The sequence below is a fragment of the Copadichromis virginalis genome, linkage group LG23 (assembly GCF_057382275.1).
Source record: "Copadichromis virginalis isolate Kocher_CV1m ecotype Utaka linkage group LG23, C_Virginalis_male_GT1.1, whole genome shotgun sequence".
Classification (NCBI taxonomy): Eukaryota; Metazoa; Chordata; class Actinopteri; order Cichliformes; family Cichlidae; genus Copadichromis; species Copadichromis virginalis.
The window spans coordinates 9,853,891-9,874,748 of record NC_140639.1 but is presented as its reverse complement, the minus strand read 5'-3'; the positions used below and the strand labels follow the sequence as shown (position 1 = coordinate 9,874,748).

Genomic DNA, 20,858 nt, shown 5'->3' with positions numbered 1-20,858 from the left:
CTTTCCTCTTTCTTTGCTCCAGTTCACACTGCATCACATCAGTCATTTAAGTCGGTTCAAGTTATTTCTGCTTCAGGTACAAATTGCAGCCAGAGTGATGGCAAATCCGGCACACATACACAGCGCTCGCTCTCATCTCTCAGCTGATAACAGCCATCCAGGAGCAAATTATAACAGTCAAAAGAGTTTTGTAGTTCATTATGACAGCATGTTAATGTTGTAGGGATCGGCGCAGAACACCAGGCGCTCTGAACCTTTCTGAGTTGCCTTTTATTTTAAGCTTTGTAGGAATTCCCATGTGGCGATGGACTGTGAAGCTCATTCATGTGAGAGAGAAACCAAGCTGGGTAAATGATTATTTACTACGAGCACAGTCCCTCTCCCACCGCCCGGATGGCACAAACACCTGTTTGATGTTTCCTAAGGCCAGGTACTGTCATGGTCTGTGGAATGCGTGATGCTCGGGTAGCCACACCCCCGGGCTGGGCCATCACTAGCACACCTGCTCTCCATCCCGGTGATTACATGGAGATCCACTTAATCCGGCGCTGACGGATGCTCCACGCCAGTCCGTAGTCATCCCCACAGTGGTAACCAGACTTCCACGAAAAGTGTGCATTCTCTTCTGCTTGGAACTTTGTTTAACCTGCCTACTTCTGTCCAGATTTCTACTCGGCGTCTGCTACCTGCCTGTCCTCCGGCTCAACTGGATCTCGCGGCGCTCACCTGGCCCACTCGCCATTCCACGGACTTCCTGCCCCCACGGACTGCCACACTTCCCTCCCGAGCTCCCACGGTTCCGTTCTATCGTAAGCCCCTACTCTAACTCAGTCCTGATATGTTCTCCCCGCTTCCTGGCTCCCTAGTAATCATCTCCCCTTTCTATTGCAGCCCCCCGCCGTCCCGATCCCGGCTTCCTCGTGTCATTGTTTCCCCGGATTTTTAGTTTCTGTTTTGCTCTCTACTTTCCCCGGGTCGCCTTTCGTTGTTTTAATAAAGTGTCTTTTTGTTAGCTCGGAGTCTGCGCCTGGATCCTTTCGTGCCCGCGCACCACGGCGCATGACAGGTACCATAACATGATGATCATCACCAAAAACAGCAGCGTACAAAAGGTCGGCTTTGGATATAACAGGGGTAGGCAACCTTTTTGATGACGAGTGCCATCTAAAATTTCCTCAGAAGTCAATGTGCCATATAATTGCATTAGCAATAAATTTAATAACGCTGTATATCAACAGTTGCTGCGCTGAGCGGAGAGCTCCTGAAGCATTTGAAGTGTTGGAATGTGGAAATTTCAACATCGCTTGAAAAAACTGACAGCTAGCAACGTCCGTCTCACCAGTAGGCTAAGTGATTTTTAGCCAATTACAAGTTGAATCTGATAATTGGGGTTGTTAGCTAAGATACCATCATTAAGAAGCGGCACAACTTATGTGTCTATGCGAGCTAATTTGTGATGTGCACCGCTGACCCGGCCATTCATTTTTTAATGCACCCTCTCAGATTAGTTCACTGCGTGTCGTGCCCAGGGCTAGACTGGGACAAAAAACCGGCCTGGGCATTTTGACTAGAGACCGGCCCACTAGGTATTATAGGAAAAGCCATAAAGCCTTTGAATGAAAACAAACGCTGTTGTGACAGTGATGTACACTGTCTTGTTGGTATAAAGATAAAAACTTTGGTTGTAAGATTCAGATAATTATTTAATAAAAGCGAGACATTTTAAATGAGAATAAGAAAGAAAAGTATTTCTTTGTGCCCCCCTTTCCCTGTTAATGCCCTACCTGGTCCCCTGGCAACACTTTGCTAGACCCGCCCCTGCACAGTTACCAGCTGTCAGCTACATAAAAAAAGGATCCTGGTGTTATTTGTCTCTCAGAAACAGTTCATAACTTCCCTTCAACCCATTCATGTCACCTAAAAGGTAAACCTGTTTCTCCATCACCTGTTCAGCTCTGATGATTCAGTAAGAACATCTCCTGGTTTCATCTTCATGTTTCCCTCTCACCAGATAAAAAAAAAGATATCATGACCAGCAGCTTTTGGCTGTGGCTCCAGCAAACATCAGCTGATACTGGAAATTAATATTAAATAAATCCTAACAACAGCTGACGTTTCCTCTTTCTGGCGCAAAGTCGGCGATAAACAAACAAGAGAGATCAGCTGATCAATGATCAGTTTCATGATTGAACGAGAGAAGAAGAGGCAGCTGCAGGTAAAGACACAGAATAAATCCAGCTTTGTGTCTTTTTCCATGCCAACTGAAGTACGGGACAAACTATGTTCCTTTTCAGCTCAATATGAAACGCATAATATTTTCTCTGAATACGGGACGATTCCGTTTTTTATGGCACGGTTGGCAACTTTACTAACCAACCTTGTGAATAAAATAAAATTCACTATCAGTAACATCATAGCACCCACCCAGCTGTATAGAAACTCCGTCATGCTAGCTAGTACGCAGTACGAGTTATTGTAACTGACTGTAAAAACTCAGCACAACGAAAATAAACTCCAACTAAACTTGGTTTATATCTGACCCAGACAGACTGCAGGTCATAACTTCTTACCTGAAGTTCAGTTCACCTGACACTCGGACCGGCGGCCGCCTCGGGTCTCTCCTCCTGCCTCCCCTTTCCCTCATCCACCTGGCCTCTTGGCAGCTCCGCCATATCCGCCACCAAACGAGTTATTTTTACACATCTGCCAGCATCTGGCCAATCCACCATCTTTCATTGTTTATACGGTTACTAAAAAAAAAAAATCATCGGCCCATAAAAACGGAAGATCACCAGCTTTTGTTTACTTTTAATTTCTGGCCACACCCGAACCAGAAATGCAGCAGCTGTTTGTTTCGCCTTTAAAAACATCTGGAAATATACGGCGCCTGTGATGTCGCTTTGGTTGTGATTAAAGCTCCCACTGTGGGATTATTTTTCACTTCCAGACACTGATAAATCGGTTTTGTAACTATGCAAATCTCACCCACTGGAACTGATAAAAGACGTCAAATTAAATTAAGTTATTCATCGTTCATAATCTTGATTAAATCAGTCATCTCCTGTGTTTTCCACAATTAGTCAGTGGAGGATGCAGTCATAACTCTGCCGTGTTACTTTGTGCATCATTTTTCCATCTGGTTTGAAGTGTTTGCTGCCGATCTTCTGTGGCAAACTACAACACTGAACCCAGCATTAGGAGCATTGGTTTTGTGTCACAGGCTTGTAAAGCTTCATATTATTAGTGTCAAGATCCCATGCTCAACTGTCCAAACAAGGAGATCAAACGTGAACCGCCAGGCTGTGAGATTTGGTAATAACAGCTCTGTAGTTCTCCGTGATGATAAATGCTCCAAGTGCAAAGCCAATAAAATGTTCAATGGTAGCAGAAAAATTACCCCAAAGCAAAGCGAGAGGCTGGTGAAAAATGTTTAGGTTGCAGCTTTAATTTTGCCCCAACAGAACTATTGATACTGTACAAAGAGCCAGAGTTTTCCTTCTTTGGCCCAGTGAGCACCTCTGTACAGAAGGCTGCTGAGCCAGCACTTCAGACAATGCAGGGGACTCTAGGTGATGTTCAATGATTTCACCAGCTCTGATTGGTCTGTTTGGTAATATATGGTGTAGGTAGAGTAACCCGAGGAGTCCTTGGACACTTTATGCTGTCTTCTTTTCCGTCACACCGCAGCAACACAGCAGATGTCTGACCCTCGCTGAACCTGGGTCTGTTAGTTTTCTTCTTGTTAAGGAAGTTTTTCCTTAAAAGTGGGGAGTTTTCCCTCCCCACTGTCACCAAGTGCTGCTCAAAGGGGATTGGTAGATCATTGAGGTTTTCTTTCTAATATTCTGTTGTTTTTACTTTACAATAAAAAGCAATGAGGTGACTGTCGATGTGAATTGGTGCTGCATAAATTGAATTGGATTAAGGTTAGCTGCAGGATAATGATTCTGTGAAATAAAATGTGAGATTGTCCTTGGCATTATTATTGTGCCTTCTGCCAGTGAAGACATTTACTGTTTTTGTTTTGTTTTTGTTTTTATTTTTACAGCTTTGAAATATGGGTTTAGACTCCGATAGCCCTAAAGCCTTGTCTCCTTTCTGAGTTTCAGTAAAATAACCTGCTGTTCAGTATTTATGAGCACGAAGTCCAGCATGCACAGTTTCACCTGCGATCGGAGAGCAAAGCAGAGAAACCAGGTCAAAAGTGAAAAAATGGCCTCCACTTGAACAAGGAGTCAATGCAGTAGTGTAAATAAAGCTTTTGCATAGCCTTAGTTGGATTAAACATGTCACCATAAAGTGAAAGAAGCATAGAAAGGTTTCCTTTTAAAATTAAAACTTTCCTTTTCGACAGAGCTTATAGTGAGGGCTGAATCAGGTGACCCAGAACTATTACTCAATCATCCTGCTATTGTCTCAAATTGCTGGTGCACATCCTATGATCCACTGAGCATCTCTCTTCCTCTTTTCACTTCTGTATGTTCCTCTTCTCGCTTACCTCAGCTGTTTGAGGTTGATGGATGCTCCTACCTGTGCTGGGTTCTTCCAGAGGTATCTTCCTGTTAAAATGGAGTTCTTCCTCCCCACTGTCACCAAACGCTTGCTCACCGGGGTTCTCTCTGTGACATTAGCGGCTTTACGTGGGCCTTATTTGTGATATATTAGTACTTTTCATTTGCCCAAGACAATAACGTCACTGTTAGACAATCTGCTCGCTCTTAGTTTGAAGGTTCATTTGCTGCTAAATGAGTGCTTGCGAGTGCATATGCCCCCTCCGCTTTGATACTGCCACAATGCAATCCTGTGGGAAACTCTGAATATTGTAGGGTGTTCACCTAACATTATGCAGCACTTTAAAATGACAGCTGATCTGGCACTATTTAAATAAATAATAAGTGAATTTAATCCTAACATGCACTCTTGCAAAGTAAACTGGGTTGGCTTGCTTTATGGTACTAGTGAAAAGTGTTTGTGCAGGGCTGGGCAATGACTGAATAAATGGGGTCAAGGCAAAAGCTAAAAGGAACTTTAGGTAAATGATTCACTAAAACTAAACTGCATGTTAAAGTCGGCTGAAGCCAGGTAGTGCTTTCTGTGCACGTTGAGCTCTGTAATGTATAAACACGTGACAAAAAGAAAAAGCCCATATCCAGGACGTGCGCACACAAAAGGCTGCACCAACAGTCTGCGCTTGACAAAGCTTCAGATTTATACTTTAAATAGCCTCCATCTATCAGGAGACAGTTACAACTTTAACATTCAGACAGGAAACATGTGCCCCCTCTACATCTCTCTCTGTCTTTCTCTCTCTCTCTGGCTCCTAATAGGACCACATAGGCAAGTGTTCCACTCAAGGTGACCCATTTAATGCTGTGAAAGTCCTGTTTTTCCTCTTCTGTCCCAGTTTCTGTTCACTGGGTGCAAAAATAACTGTTCGCTTCAAATGGGGCGGTAGACATTTTTTTTCCCACTAAATAAATCTAGATGTTATTGACAGCTTATATGGGAGGGAAAAAAATTACTGCATCAGTTCAATTATTGGCGGAAAAAGCACCAGCAGTTATATAATCTCGAAAAAAAAAAGAAGAAGACTTGAAGCAGTACTAAAATAAAAGATAATATGAAAAAAATGATTAAGATAGGACAAACAACAGATGACTGCAGAGTGGTCGTGACTCACTTGATGCTACACGGCAGCTCCTAAAACACTGATGGGCCTGTTAGATCTAGTCAATACACTAATTGCTAATTTTTGAATTGCAGCATGGCAAGTTACAGGCAAAGGCAATGCAAACACGACTAATCTCCAGCAGATAATAGGTTTCTGTCTCAGTAGGCAAAGTGACACAGCATTAAAGAGTAAATTATCCATGAATCACACAGCAAAAAAACGTCTTAAATGACTCTATAAGCTAAATATGTTTGAGCACCACGTATTACACTTGTGGCCACAACCTAATTAGACATCACACCTAGTGTTACTCCTTCACAGTCTACTTTCTAGCATGAAGCCACAGTGCAAAAATACAAGGGTGCCAGATTCCGGTCAGATGTGGAGGGTCAAAAGGCAAAAAAATAAATAAACGTGCTATTCTGAGAGTAACCTCACAGTTTAAAAGCATATGCTTTCAAAGCCAAAGCCTAATTGCTTCTGTGCACTCAGAGGTAGGTATTAAACAATACCCACCTCTGTCATGGAAACAGCATGACATGAACTGGCATGAAAAAAGCTTAAGGTGAATTAACACAATAGGCAAAATCCCCACTAAAAGTGCCGTGTTACGATCTAAAAGTCAGGCTTTGTGTTGGTTAATGATATGGGGAAAAAAAGAAAATCAATCAATCAACAGCCAGTAATGCAAAGATTTAAACCTGCAGCTCAGCAGCGTCAAACCTGGGTTCACTAAGGCTTATATAGTTTATACCCTAATAAAATAAACAGATAAAAATCTCCTGGATTATACAGGGTGTATCCAAAAGAAATCATCGTCGGATTTGTGCTTTTATTCCACAGCCATTCACTGATAACAATCGAGACATGCACTGTTAGCAAGAGGTTTCACATGGTTGCTGGTAGGTAGCACAAGTCATGTTCGCAGAAGTATGGGACAAGTGTAACCACTGTATGGATATATGCCGGGCGTCCAGAGGTGGACAAATGGAGGACCTGTGGACATTGTAAGTTTTGTATGGAAAACTTTATATTCAGACATCTATTTTAAAATATACCAGAGGCTTCTTTCTATTGTTTTAAAAAATATAGCCTTTATAGATGGGAAGATGCCCCATATAGCCTTGGCCTTACATCATTTAGTCATGCATGACTGCTGGCAGTACATGTGGGGTGGCAAAGCACAATCTTTAGTTAGTTCAGTCAGACAATCTTGGCATATCAACTAATATCCCAAAGCTAAAGTTGATCTCTTTATCCTCTTATACACTACTAAAGCTGCTTTAGTCTGCCCATAGTTGCTGTGCACCTGCAAGCAACTTTGCAACCCATCTCTTCCTTTCACACGTGATGTCACTGATGCTTGGACTAGTGTGTGCTCGGTTCTCGCTGTTGTATGAAGGTAAGTATGTTGTTCTCTGCACCCGTGTAAATATAAATGAGCGTAGAGTGAAATAACAATGTTATTTGGTCCTACTGTGGCCCTGATTGAGGTGCTTTTCTATTGCAAACACATCAAAAAGCAGTTTAATGCGAATAACCCCACACAGCCCGTGTTTAAGAACTTTTTTAAACATTTATTTAAAAATTCAGCGTCTGAGAGTGGGAGACATTTTAGTGAATAATTTACTCTTTACTAAAAAACAGAGAGCAGATAGATGTAAAACCTCACTGTGGTACAAATTTGATTAAAATTTTATATGTATGCTCTAGTCATCGACTTGATTGGTAGCAAAGGCACCCACAGTACCACGGTAGCTGGCACCCAAGTCTTGAGCCTGAGGCTGCAAACAATACACCAAACATTCATCTTAATACCAAATATTTTAAAACGGCAGTGAGGTGGCATTTGCTGCATTAACAGGCTGTGATATATGGTCTCACTCGGCTGTATCCTAGTGAAAAATGACTGACTGATCCTCCACCATTTCCTGAACATATTCGCTAAGGACGACTTCCTTTTGGCATCAATCTCCGGCCCTCGGGGGTTTTATGAACCTGAACCATGCCAGGAAAATACAACCCCACGCCACAGTGGAGCTGCCAGGAGCCTTCACCATAAGAAGCAAGCATTGTGCCCTGGCATGTGCCACATATGTTCGTGTTCACTTGCTATTAACAGGATGACTCATGTGATCATGTGATGCTTTCTGCTACTCAGTAGAACATTCGCTCTGTTCTTAACCCTCAGATCACAAAACCTGTTTCAACCCAATTCAATTCAACCCATGCAAAGCATTTATTATTGTCCGCAAAGTTTCCTCATACTAATTAATGAAAGTGCCAACTTACTGCAGGAGGGAAATTAATTTACTTGTTTACTTAGCTGTCAGATCCTTCTTGCATGTCAAGTAATGCATGGAGATACCTGTCAAAATCAACTTAAGCCTGTCTTTCCCTTTGATTTTCATGCCAACATATCATTAGCATCTCTTCTCATGGCTCAAAAACTGTTGGACAATTGACTGACAAGCAGTTTCAGGGCCAGGTGAAGCCTGCACCCTTGTTATTTCATGACAAATGAAGCAGACATAATATTTCAAGTTGATTCCAGACGTCAAATTTGTACTTAAGAGTTTTTCATTCTAATTTTAAATTCAAAGTCTAAAGAGATAAGGTGCAAATGCAAATGTGCGGGGTCATCATTAGGACAACAACAAAATCAAAACAAAAACTTTACGAGTGGCCACACCAAGAATCTGGTACATTCTTAAAAAGAATGAATGGACTGGCTCAGCAACACTAAAAGGTCCAAAAGGCCACAGAAAACAATTAAAGTGCACGATAAGAGAATTATTTCCACAGTTCCAAAAAATAGCATCCAATCAAGTCAAGAACACTCTCAGGGAAATGTCAAGGTTTCAAAATCTACAATCGAAAGACGCCTTCATGAATGGAGATACAGGTGCTTTAGAGGAAGGTGCTAACCACTGGACAGATGAAACTGAGATGAACTTGCAACAGAATTATGGGAAGAGGAAAGTTTGGAAAGGGAGAGAAACGACTCCTAATCCGAACATACCGCATCATAGTGGAGGAAGTGATATAATGCAGATATGTATGGCTGCCAGGGGAACCGGGTCACCGGCGTTTATTCTGACTGCTGATAAAGTAGCAGGATAGAGGGTACGGTGCTATACTCTCAGCTAGAGAACAGCAAGAGTGAGTTTTAGGACAGAAACTCTTGGGCTGCTTGAAATGGGATATTCTTCAAAGGCCAAGTCAGTCACCTGATCTCAAACCCAACAAAGCATGCTTTTCAGTTACTGAAGACAAGACTGAATGCAGAGAGACCCAACTGAAGGCAGTCGCAGTGAAGGCCTGCAGAGCATCTCAAGGGAAGAAACACAGTAAAGCTTAATATGTTCAATTTGCAATCAGTGACTACAGGGAGCAATCGGCTGACAATTTTCATCCATGTACTAAAAACGACCCTTTCAAATAAAATAATGATAGGTTTACCTTCTTTTTTTTTGCCGTTCTTTATTCCAAAATTTCACAGCTGCAAGTCTGAAAGTCAAAAATACACCTGATCTTACTACGGGAAAAGAGGCTTGCAAGGAAATAATGTCACAACTGTGGACTTCTATATCCTGCATAATTTACTCCACATTATATAACAGTATGAAAGCTAAATATTCTGTGCAACTCACACAGTCTCTGGACTCTTTTGAACTGAAATGCAAAAAAATGCAAAAAAAAAATGCAAAAGAAAAAAATCATGAAGCATTTATGTCATGTGATCTTGAGCGCTGAAATGAATAATGAAGCAACTGTAAAATGTTACAAAATACAGTACGTGTTTTAAATTTAAATATGCCACTGCTTAAAAACTCAGCTCATTCTAAAACTAGCTGCCCCTCTTATTCACACTGTAGTTGGAAAAGTAAATCTTTACATTTTTATAGCTGTGCTTGTCTTATTTCATAAGGGTTAGGAGATTAAAATGTTGTTTTTAGTATATTGTACTAACTTTAAATTATGTTTCTGAACATGTGCAATTTACCTGTGCATCTGTCGCTAAAACGTTAGATGTTTTTTGAATGAAGGTTACAGGAAATGAGAAAAAAAAGAATTTAATGACATTATTTGGTAATAAACACCTCACACCTGCTGTTTCTGTGCTTGTTCATCATTTATTCTGTCAGCAGTAATGTGATTGTACTTCATACATGGCCTATGCAGGCATAACGGGCCAACGTAACATCCACAAAAACAAACCAGGTGGTTTTAAGTTATGTTTTGACGTGGAAAACAGCCGCCTGTTTGTTGATGTTTTTGTAGAAGAGGAAGATGACACCTCACGCACTCATACCTGTGCTGCTGTATCCTTTATGCTGCAATCATTGCAGACTCCTAAGACATACAGATCGTATTGATGCTCTGACAGGAACACTTTCCCTGAAAGGTTTATTGATATTTGACAAATAAGTCTGTAGTGATGATTTTTGCTTTCTATCTTTGTGGACACGTCAAACCCGAGTAGCTCTGCATCTATTAGCCATAAAAATTATAATTTGTGTTATTAGTCTGAAAGCACACAGGGAGCTGAAACTAAAAAAGAGGAGTTTGAATACAGCAAAATGTTTCTTTGATCAAATGTTACAGCGAAGAAAAAGCAGCTGAGTCAGGAAATTTTAGTCACACTGCAAAAATTTACATGTTGTTTTAATGTTAGCTTATAGTTACGGCTGTAAGGTAAGCTAAAAGCTAAACTAGACCATTATTTTACATTTTTGTGAGATTTGTAGAAATATCTGCAAGAATGAAACTGAGACTTTATTATTTTCTCTGAACATCCAGATGTATTTTCTGACGTTGAATACACTTTACTGCCAGTATCTGTCACATTCAAGCTTGTGAATAGATGGTAGATGTGAGTTGGCTGTGTGGTAAGCAGCTTGTTGTAATCATTATGTTGCTTCATGAGTTCTTTATGTGGACCAGACTGTACGTCACTGAATATTTTCAGTGAATTAAAGCATGTCAGTGTCTGACCTCCAGTGAAACTGAGTTAGACACTCGCTGGTCTAAGATGCAAACATGCTTTAATAATTATATATCATGTCTAACTTCACAACTTTATTAAAAAATAAAATGTTTTGCTTGTTCCCATGGTGTTAATTACATATGAAGCATCATGATTATCCGATCTGAATACATTTTTATGTGAAATTCTCAGTTTACATCGTTTTACACATGATGTGAATTTCTTAAAGACTGATGCTTTTGTGGCTTATTAGGCGGTTTAAATTCATTATTAGTAACTAGTAGTATGAGAGGGTGTGTTAATAGGAAACCTGTGTTTGTGACTCTTCCCAGTCATGTGATTAAAATATCTTTATGAGACATTTTAATTTGCGAAATATAAACCATTTCTTTCTGCACAGTTACAAAATGAAAGCAGCAAATGGCATGCTGGGTAATAGTAACTAACAGCCTGATGGGATGGGGGAACAGAAGAGACCGGAGACGCCCCAGAGAGGAGCTGTGTCTGTTTCTGCCAGCTAATTTTTAAAAAGTCCCAAAAGGAGTTTGTCTTGTCATCAGTTATATATAATTCCGTATTTTGTGATGAGTTTTTGTTTCTATTTTGATTTGAATTCAGTTTCATTTCAGTTTCTACAGCACATTTGTTTATTTTAGTTACATTTTTGTTTTAGTTCTGTTTTGTGAGTCTTTCTGAGTGATCCATGTTGTTTTTGTGTCCATGTGTTTCCTATGCAGTTCAGCCATGATGGAACCAAACATGATGGGACTTTTGTCATTCCCTCACATCCATCCTAGTAGTTTCAACAATTTAATGTCGGAATCTGCCGACATTTGTGAGTCCGTTGTGATTATTTTTCGTTATATTGAAAAGTTGATTGTTATTCTTTCACAGACAAATTGAAAAACTGCTGCAAAAAATAGCAGGAAGTGCAACAGTACTGAACAGGCCAATCACAGCAGTTGCGTCTGCGCCATGTAGCTATATTTCTACGACTAATGCCTGATTTAGACTTCTGCAGAAAATGAATGTCTTAACTTAACCTTACACTGTAACCTTCCACACCATTCAGCTGTTGCAGTCTTTGTTTTTAATTATTATAATGTGGAGGGTGTTTGCCAGGGTTAGGATTTAAGAAGTTTGTAATAAATGTTACAATATAAAAACAACACTCAGTGAAGGCACACATACTTCAATAAAGATGTGCTCCAAAGCCTCATCAGACTGGGTGTGTTGACAAATCTGGGCATATTTCATATAGACTAATGTAATTATTCGCTCACACTGCCCAGCTGTAGACATGTTTTATTTTATAAATAAAGTTTTATTGTTTCAAGTTCCATCACAGAGAGGAGACGCTCCAATATGGAGAGCGGACAAGCTGAGTTTCTTTAGTTTCTTCAACCCCTGCACACACAGCATGAAATATTACTTAACTGAAAACAGCTTTGAATATCAATATTTGATTGATAGAAAGGTGCACAAGGTCCCAACATGACCCATGACATTTTTCTGAGTCATATATCGTTTGCATATGTCTTTGTTGTGAGAATGACTCATTTAAATTCACGTGAGTCTGACTGGAATCCAATTAAAGCATCGAGCTGACGCCGCTGCATTCAAGGGCCGTGACTTTTCATGTAGAAGGTCAATTTCTTTATAATTGACGAAAACAGATAATTCACTGCTTCTAACTGATTATTATTAAAGGAGACATGACCCTTCTGTCCATCTTTTACCTCTTTTTTGGTTTGATTGTCTTTAGAAATCAGTTCGTGGGTGTGTAGTATAAGAGATGTTCTCTGCTTAAACAAATATTCTGCACTGCTATGTTTAAATTCCTGCTTCCACAGTCCACACACTGTCGCGTGCTACAAAAACACCAGTGTACAAGGCCACGCAGAGGCCTTATCCAGGATTTAGATTAGCTTTCAGAGAGAAGCCTTTGTATTTGACTCAGATAAGTTTCAACAAAGAGTTTCATTTGTAAGTCACCCCGTCTCAGAGTTTAGTGGGAAGTCTTAAAACACAACACATGGCAAACAGAAAGTGTGTCACATGTTTATCCCCAGTTTTAACCATTTCTTCTTCCATTAAGGTTCTCAGTGATAGACTTCAATATAGTATGGGTATTTTATATATTAGACGCCAGTATGCACTAGACTGGTCTGATGACGTTAAGGTTTGCGGTTAAATATAACACATCACTCATTTAGAGCAAAAACACAAGCTCACGTGCAGTAATCATATGAACACTCGTCCATTAAACACTGTTGTGTGTGCGTGTGTCAGATGAGAGCCGCATGTGTGGGAGTTCGGTCTGTGATCTCCGTTGAGCAAACATACCTTTTTAACATGTGAGGTCAAAGTTGTGCAAGTTTCACTGGCAGTTTCCACTCCCAGTCCTGATATTCCCAGTTTCGTCAACAGTGTGAATAAACCTTATCGCCAAGTTCGAAATGTGCTTTTGCAAATTTACAGATTTTTAATTTTGAAGAAAAGATACAAATGATATGCAACCAATCAAAGTCCAGTAATAACTTAATTTTACTGTAGGCATTAAAGAATACAATCTTCTTATTGTCATTTATACAGATTAGAAAGCAAAAAGAATTTATGATGTGATATCAGTGTGTGAATGTGAGAGTGAATGAATAGTGGCATTGTAAAGCGCTTTGGGTGCCTTGAAAAGCGCTATATAAATGCAATCCATTATTATTATTATTATTAATTAATATTGGACTTAGTTTGTTAATTTCACTTTTTAACTTATCGCTCAATCAGAGTAATTTGCTTACCCGAGCTTATCAACATGCTTTAATATCAGCTGAATATTACTAAAAGAATAATATCAAACTCATAGCGGTGGGGTTTTTGCACCCTGGAGTCACATCCAAACTTTTCTTTATGCACTTACTCTCACCATGAAACTGACCATGAATCAGAAACCTGACTTGTTAGTATTGAAGTATCATTATATAAATAAAATATTTAGTTACATTTCATTTATGTAATGCTAGTCATCTCAAGACATTTAAATATTGTCGGATTTTACTTCAGAACATATAGAGAAAACCCCACACTGCACTTGGAGATGGTGGGGAGGAAGAACTACTCTTCAACAGGAATAGACCTCAAACAAAACAATCCTTGCTGAGAAGCAGCAAACCATCATGACTAGTAGTGGTATATAAACACATCAGAGATGAAAAGAGGGGACCCTGATTCTATAGCAACAGGGTCTCTTCCTGTTAAAAGGGAGTTCTTCTTCCTCACCATTTCCAAGTGTTTATTCTTAGATGACTGTCTGATTGTTGGGCTTTTTCCTCTTATATTGTAGGGTTTTCACTTACTATAAAAAGCATATTGAGATTACTGTTGTTAAAGCACTATATAAATAAAACTGAAGTGAAGTTAACATATTGACAGGTGTGTACGAGAGAGAGCAAAGGGAAGTTAATGATATGCAACAGAAGAAAAAATGAGTTTGAAGTGAAAAAAGAGGAGTGGAGAAAAAGTGCTACATCAAGCTGCTCAATATCCACCGACTGATAAAGAGACAGACATAACGTGACAACACAAACAGTTCATAGTTCTTTTTCTTTTACTTTTAGTTCTAGATTTAACTTCTTCATAACTACCAAGAACTGACTCAAATCTATATACCAGGACTAAAGAGTGGCTCAATAGAGGAGCTCTGGAAACCTCCCACACCTTTCCCACATCAGTCATCAGATCAAGTTTCATTCATTATAACTATTTCTGTCACTTTTGGTCTGAACTGTCAACCTCAGTTAAATGACTATTGTTTCACACTAGCTTTTTACAGACACCTTGAAGAGTGGCCTTTCTGGACAGCTATAAAAGCCTATCCCTCGTGTAACTGTTGGATAAAACATCATAGAAATGCATTTTCAAACACACGTCTGTCTCAAGCCTCCGCAGCTCACATAGGTCACACCTCAAGGGCAGTCACAAAAATCATTGTGTGCAGAAAATGTGCATTTTGGTAAAAAAAAAAAAAAAATCTGTTTCAGCTTGAACCTTTAAAGCTTAAAAAAACAGCTGCACTGTGACATCTTTTAAGCGACATCAGCGTGATTAAGCCTCTTAATTAGCTTACAATAAATTAGCATAATTCATAGGGCTTTATCAAGCATCAGCAGGCAAGAGAAAAAGTCCTGAAGCATCCTCGTGGCTCACTTGGCAAAAGGTGGATCTGTAGCTGCGGCATCCATGAATCTGGTAGCCCCCTCATTTCCTCACACCATGATGATGGGCTGCATTCCCAAAAGAGTGGCCAAAAATGAATTAGTGAACCCAGGCGTGTTCTTACGGTTATCTATTTAAATCGACAAGAAAATAATAACAAAGGAGCCAGAAGTACAAGACAAAAGCTCCTCTGTGTCTCTGTGTGCTCAACCCTCTTGACACAGCAGCATGTTGCAGTTTTACTCTGAGCACTCTCTTTATCAAAAAGCTGTGGCAACATTTGGCAGAGCAGCGACAAGAGTGAGTGAAGCTGGAGAGTGCAAAAGCATTACTGAGAACAACTGGGTCCCTGTAAGGTATGAGGTGATTCTGTCGAGCCTATTTCAGTCGGGGCCACTATAGTCAAAAGAAGATTGTTATTTCCATCTGCAGTGATTTATATTTAGCTGTACGGCTCTGTTCTGAACCTTCCCGCCCTTCCACATGCATGCATGAAAAGCCTGCGGCGGAGAGCGGCAGCAAGAGCCCCACACAGAGCAGAGCAGGCATCAATGACAGCAGACATGACACTGATTAAATCAGACACAGCATGAAAAGGAGCAACTGTAGACAGGCTAAAGCTATCCCCAGAGAGCCCAAACATAAGTACATGGATGGAAATCACAATGGAAACTTATAACATGGAAAAGATAACAGCTTCTGTTAACCACAAGCTGGAGAAATTTACATCATATTGGGAAAACTGGGTTAAATATATCACGCCTCATAGGCCAGATTTTACTATTACAAACCAATAATTATGATGTATGTATATATATTTATAGGATCACCCCATACCAACACATCTGTGTTTTTTTTTGTTTTTTTTTTTTGTTTTTTTGTTTGTTTGTTTTTTTTTTTGTTTGTTTTTTTTGTTTTGTTTTTTTTTTTGTTTTTTCTCTTTTCTTAGGTTTGTTAGTTTTGTTTTTTGTTTTTTGATTTTCGGATTATGTGATGGTTTCAATTACTTCTATCGTTGTAAGTATTCTTCCCTTATGACTTGGATGTAAATTAAAATACTATTTCAGTATTTAAGGCAGATAACCTAAGTATGAAGAATGCTTACATGATGTACATACTGTGAATGCCTGCTTTTGAAACCTTAATAAAAATATGAATTAAAAAAAAAAAAGTAGACAGGCTAAAGCAACTCAAAGATACCCATTATGCTCATTTCCAGCTTCAGGTTTTACTAGACCTGGACTCTACTAGGGTAGCTTTGCATGAATCACAGTTAAAAATAATCATTGCTTATTTCACACTGGGCCTTTAAATAGCCCTGCACTTCGTCCTCTGTTTAAAAAAAAAATTCTCCCCCTTTCTTCTCATTTGCCACCCCTCATAAGCATAAGGTTTAAGTAGCAGATGGGTGGAGCTGTGTGCCTGAGGTGACCATATTAGGGAAATCACCTCTCTCTGTCCTTTCCTGTACATACGCCCACCTCTTTATTTGAAAGTGTAGTGGCATATGCAGAACAGGAAATACGGTAATACGGTAATACGATAATAGGTTACTTTATATATCTTTTTTACTCGGTGGCAACTATGTAAACAGACTTCCTGCTCAGCATTTGCTGACATAGAAGTCAGCATTTGCTCACCGCTAATATCTGAAGAAAATTGCTCAAAGGTTGTTTATCTTAAACAAACAAGATCGGGTTAGGTTAAAAAAATCCCACTAGTGATGTTGAGGACGTCTCAAAAACCCATTTAATATGATACACTTGGTTTTAAGGAGTTAATAAAGGTTTTTCAAATGTCAGGATAACTGACACAATGTTTACTTCAGCACATGTGCGCTTGTAGGAGTAAACCGCAGAATCGATCATGACAACTAGTCATTCGAATGTCCTACACAGTGTTTAGGATAATGTTCAAGACACATTAATGAAGTAAATGATCAACAATCTTTCGTAAAGAGACGCCAAAAGGATCACAAATCACGGTTATTAATATGATGAGGAAGCACGCAGTTATCACAATCGTGTAACAATGCCAGAGAAGCAAACATTCAGCATTAAGATCAAATCTTTTATCCCGTTTGTGTCTGCATAAATATTTAAGGAGAATAACTCTGCAAGAATAATAAATCATCCGCATATATTTATCTACTGCGAAAAACCCCTTTGCTGCTGCTACTGCTGACAATAAAATGATTACACCTGAATAAAAAAAAAAAAACAGTTATCTATGTCCTCCGCCTCCTCTCTGTACAACAACCAGCCCAGCTGACTCTTGAGGATCCTGTAATGTCGGGTGCACACACTGTAATCCGTCGCCTTTTCAAACACATTCTGATTATTGCGTAGAAACTGAATGCACGTTTCCCTATTTCCATCCCTCCTATATCTGGCCCCACGTCTTTCTCGGATCTAATTATTCCTGTTAAATACATGTACTGGGTAGTGCAAGTACAAAGGGGCGTGTCACTGGTGAAATAAATGTGTTTTGTGAGAATGAGCAGCTGCAGTGCCATATAAATGCAGCCATTTTCTCTGGTCAGTGCACTTCCCTGCCCATCCTCACAGCATCATCAAAGCCTTGCTAAGCTTATGTGTTTTTCCGCTTACACACACGTGTGTGTGCGAGTGCGTGAAGAGTGTGTTTGACACTGTGCCAGCCTCTGTGTGTATGCACACATAATTATGCAGCATAGATCTGTGAGTTAGCCCTTGAAAAAACATGCCAGTTCATTCACGCTAACAATACAATATTTTCCAGATGGCACAGGTCCACATTGATCTGCAGCCAGAGCATTTATCCTCCGGTGCTTTCACACATCAACCAATAAAGTCACCAGCAGAAATTCCATCAAAAATGCATATATTACTGAGTTTCTAACCAACAAAAGGCCCAGGCAATGTGTGACAAAATGTCAGGCTTCTGGGGGCTCGTTTGTTTCGAGAAATTGTTTTTTACCAAATAATGATCTAATTAAAAATGCATTCCAAAAACGCTTTACCAACTAATGAAAATGCGTTTCGTGATGTAGCTCGTTAATATACACGTGTGTATTTTTACCCAAAGCACTATTATCGCATCACGAACAGAAAAACATGAGTCTCATTGAGGAACAATGCACTCGTATCTGAGAGTCACTAGAACGGCAAAATCTTCCGAGATCACGAGCATTCAGCCATTATTGGTTGATTAGCTCAACAGTTTCTACAGATCTGTGTCTTCAAAGCTAAACTGGAGGTAAGTAAGTATCATGTTGCAAGATGAATATTGTTACCTTACAAAGCTACATGTATTGCATCCAACAACTACACTTTCCTTTAGCTTAAGTTGAGATCCACCATCTCCTTCGTGGATTAATCAGGCTTTAACCCCCAAATGTTCCTCTACCAGCTAAACAATCATCATCTCTGCTTGATGTTTGTGTCATTAAATCCAAATTAAACCAATGTGTAAAATAAAATATAGAGTACAGAAGAATATCACGCTCAGGTATAATGTCTTCTGAGCAGAGCCGTACACGCAGACATCTGAGGACTATACCAAAATCAGCATTATTTTTTTAAAAACAAAGCTCTGATGAGGTTTAGGATAGAGCTACCTAAACCTTGTCAAAACTTCCTCCGTCTCTGATTAGGCAACATATCAGCCTGGCAGATGTACGCTGACGCTGAGCTTTATTTCATCCTGTTCTGATAAACTTTTGTTGCTGAATTTTGACGCTGACGGGTTTTCGCACAAATGAAGACAATACCGAGAGCGTTGCAGACAGCAGCCGCCATCTGTGGTGCGAACCTAACGGCGGTTTATTGATGTGAGTTCTGTTGTTCGAAAACGGAGACATTGGCATTTGCGAACGCCTCGGCCTGTGATCAATCAGTTTGAATAATATTTATATCCTCGCTCCTATTTTTCCTCCCTCAACATCAACCCTTTGTGTTGTTGTCTTTTTATTTTTGTTATAACATTTAAGCTAACTGCCTGGCATTAGACACCAGGCCACTGGATAAACAGAGTAATATCACTTCTGTAATAAACATGATAAAATGAAGGCAGATGCATGGTAATTGTAGAGCAAGTAAAAAAAAACCTGCTGAGGATTTTGATAGGAGAGGCTGAGAAAGTGTTTTTGTCTCCTTCTTGCAGATCTCTGTAAGTAGGAGGTAGTTAGCCTCTCTTATTCATACTGGATTGCTGTCAATTCCTGGCACAGCCTCTTCCTCACATGGACTGAGATGACAAGGCTGTGTGCAGTGTGGGTCGTCTGCTATTTTTTTTTTTTTTTTTGTGGTTGTTTTGATTTCCTTTTTCTTTTCCTAAAAATTAACTGCTTAAACAGAGTCTCCTTTATGTGAATAAAAAAATCTAAGTAGTGGAAGAAATGAATTTATCCTTCAAAGCAGATCTTGCTCTCCTGAGTGGAGACAAAAGGACTATAACCAGTTATCCAGCAGTCTGCAGGAGCATCTGTAACTGTAACCCAATGCGACAACAACACTAAACAAAAACGGTGCGACCAGGTTCGTGAGGAGTGCTTGCTCCTTTGGAAAACAAACACGATCTAGATCAGAAGTTCTCTGGGCCTGATTCAGATAGCCTTTATCTCTTTATCAGGCAAACCAACATTACCCTCTGACCACCACACTCAAAGGACAAGGCTGGTGCTCCACAAACAAGAGCAAACATGTATGAATCAGGTCCCTGGATTAGCTATACCGCTCATTTCAGTATAACATATAGTTACAAAAATATAACCCAAAATGTCCACTGTTGCTCCATTTTATCATGTTATACCATGCTTTAAAAAAACAAGCTAAAACCATATAAAAAGATGGGTCGTGGATGGGTCTTTAAGCATGGCAATGACCCAAAACATACTGCCAAGGCAACTAAAGAAGAAGTACATTAAGGTCATGGAGTGGCCTAGCTGGTCTCCAGACATCAACACTACAGAAAATATGTGGAGGGAGCTGAAGCTTCATGTTTCCAAGCAGCAGCCAAGAAACTGAAAGGAGTTAGAGAGTTTCTGTAAAGAAGGAAGCTGGTGACCTACTACAAGAAACCTCTCACCGTTGTGCAACAACAACAGTTTTTCTACCAAAGTACTAAGTTGTGTCATGTTTTGCTTGAGGATCAAATACTAATTTCCCTCAGCAACATGCAAATCAATGTATAACTTTTATATAACGTATTTTTTCCCTCAACTTTTGGTTAATATTCCCTCTCTCCATTAAAATGAAACTAGCATAAATACAAGAGACTGTTGATTTCTTTCTAAGTGAGCAAAAATCAAATAATTATTTACCCCATTGCACTTCTAAAGCAGATCACGTATAATATTTAACTTCTTAAGAAAGAAATCATCACAGTACTGGTAGCTTTTTTGTAAATGTTACTTTAACAGAAGCAACGCAACTGTTCGACCATAAATTATACACATTTGTGCTCTAGTGAGTATTTACAGCAGTGTATGTGAGATTAGCTTGAGCCATAAAACACTGCCCCGGTTCACCGTAAGGAACAATCGAGTCACCAAGTGCAACAGCGTGACTCATTTATGTGTTTTTTACAGAAAACAACAGAGCTCCACAACACAGAGGAATAAGCACATTCTGGCTTTACTGTTAGTTTTTCATGAGTTTTGCTGACAAACATAAATCTTTTGCCCTTTAAAACTTCGTTTTTTCATATTGACAGTGTATTACAAACATAAATAATGTGAACCTTACCTTGTGTCGGCACTTCAGAACAACACCATAGGCACCTGAAACAGAAGCAAAAAGCAAGATTACTTTAATTTCCTTTACTGTTTATTCATCCATTCAGAGTAACTTTTTCTTTCAAGTAGAATCAATAACAGTAAATAATAAAACACAAAATCAGCTTGAAACTCTGTAATTAACATGCCACCATGATCTACAGCCATAAACAAACAAGGAGTATTACTCCAACTGAGAAGAGAAAAGCTTTTGAAATAACCCCTTCGAA

The 20,858-nt window shown here is 39.5% G+C and overlaps 1 protein-coding gene and 1 long non-coding RNA gene across 5 annotated transcripts in view; one reads left to right on the top strand and one right to left on the bottom strand.

Annotated features, from left to right (window-relative positions):
• Nucleotides 1-20,858, bottom strand: part of LOC146680289 (cyclin-dependent kinase-like 5) — a 53,341-nt gene that overhangs the window by 28,417 nt on the left and 4,066 nt on the right. For all 4 annotated transcript variants that reach the window (XM_085449536.1, XM_085449539.1, XM_085449538.1 and 1 more), the window contains exon 3: nucleotides 20,600-20,634. In XM_085449536.1, coding sequence (XP_085305662.1) covers nucleotides 20,600-20,634 — 35 coding nt within the window. The remainder of the gene's footprint in view (nucleotides 1-20,599; nucleotides 20,635-20,858) is intronic.
• LOC146680290 (uncharacterized) lies at nucleotides 442-1,012 on the top strand. Its single transcript, XR_014918248.1, has 3 exons — nucleotides 442-590; nucleotides 665-809; nucleotides 892-1,012. It is a non-coding gene; the product is annotated as an uncharacterized LOC146680290 (long non-coding RNA).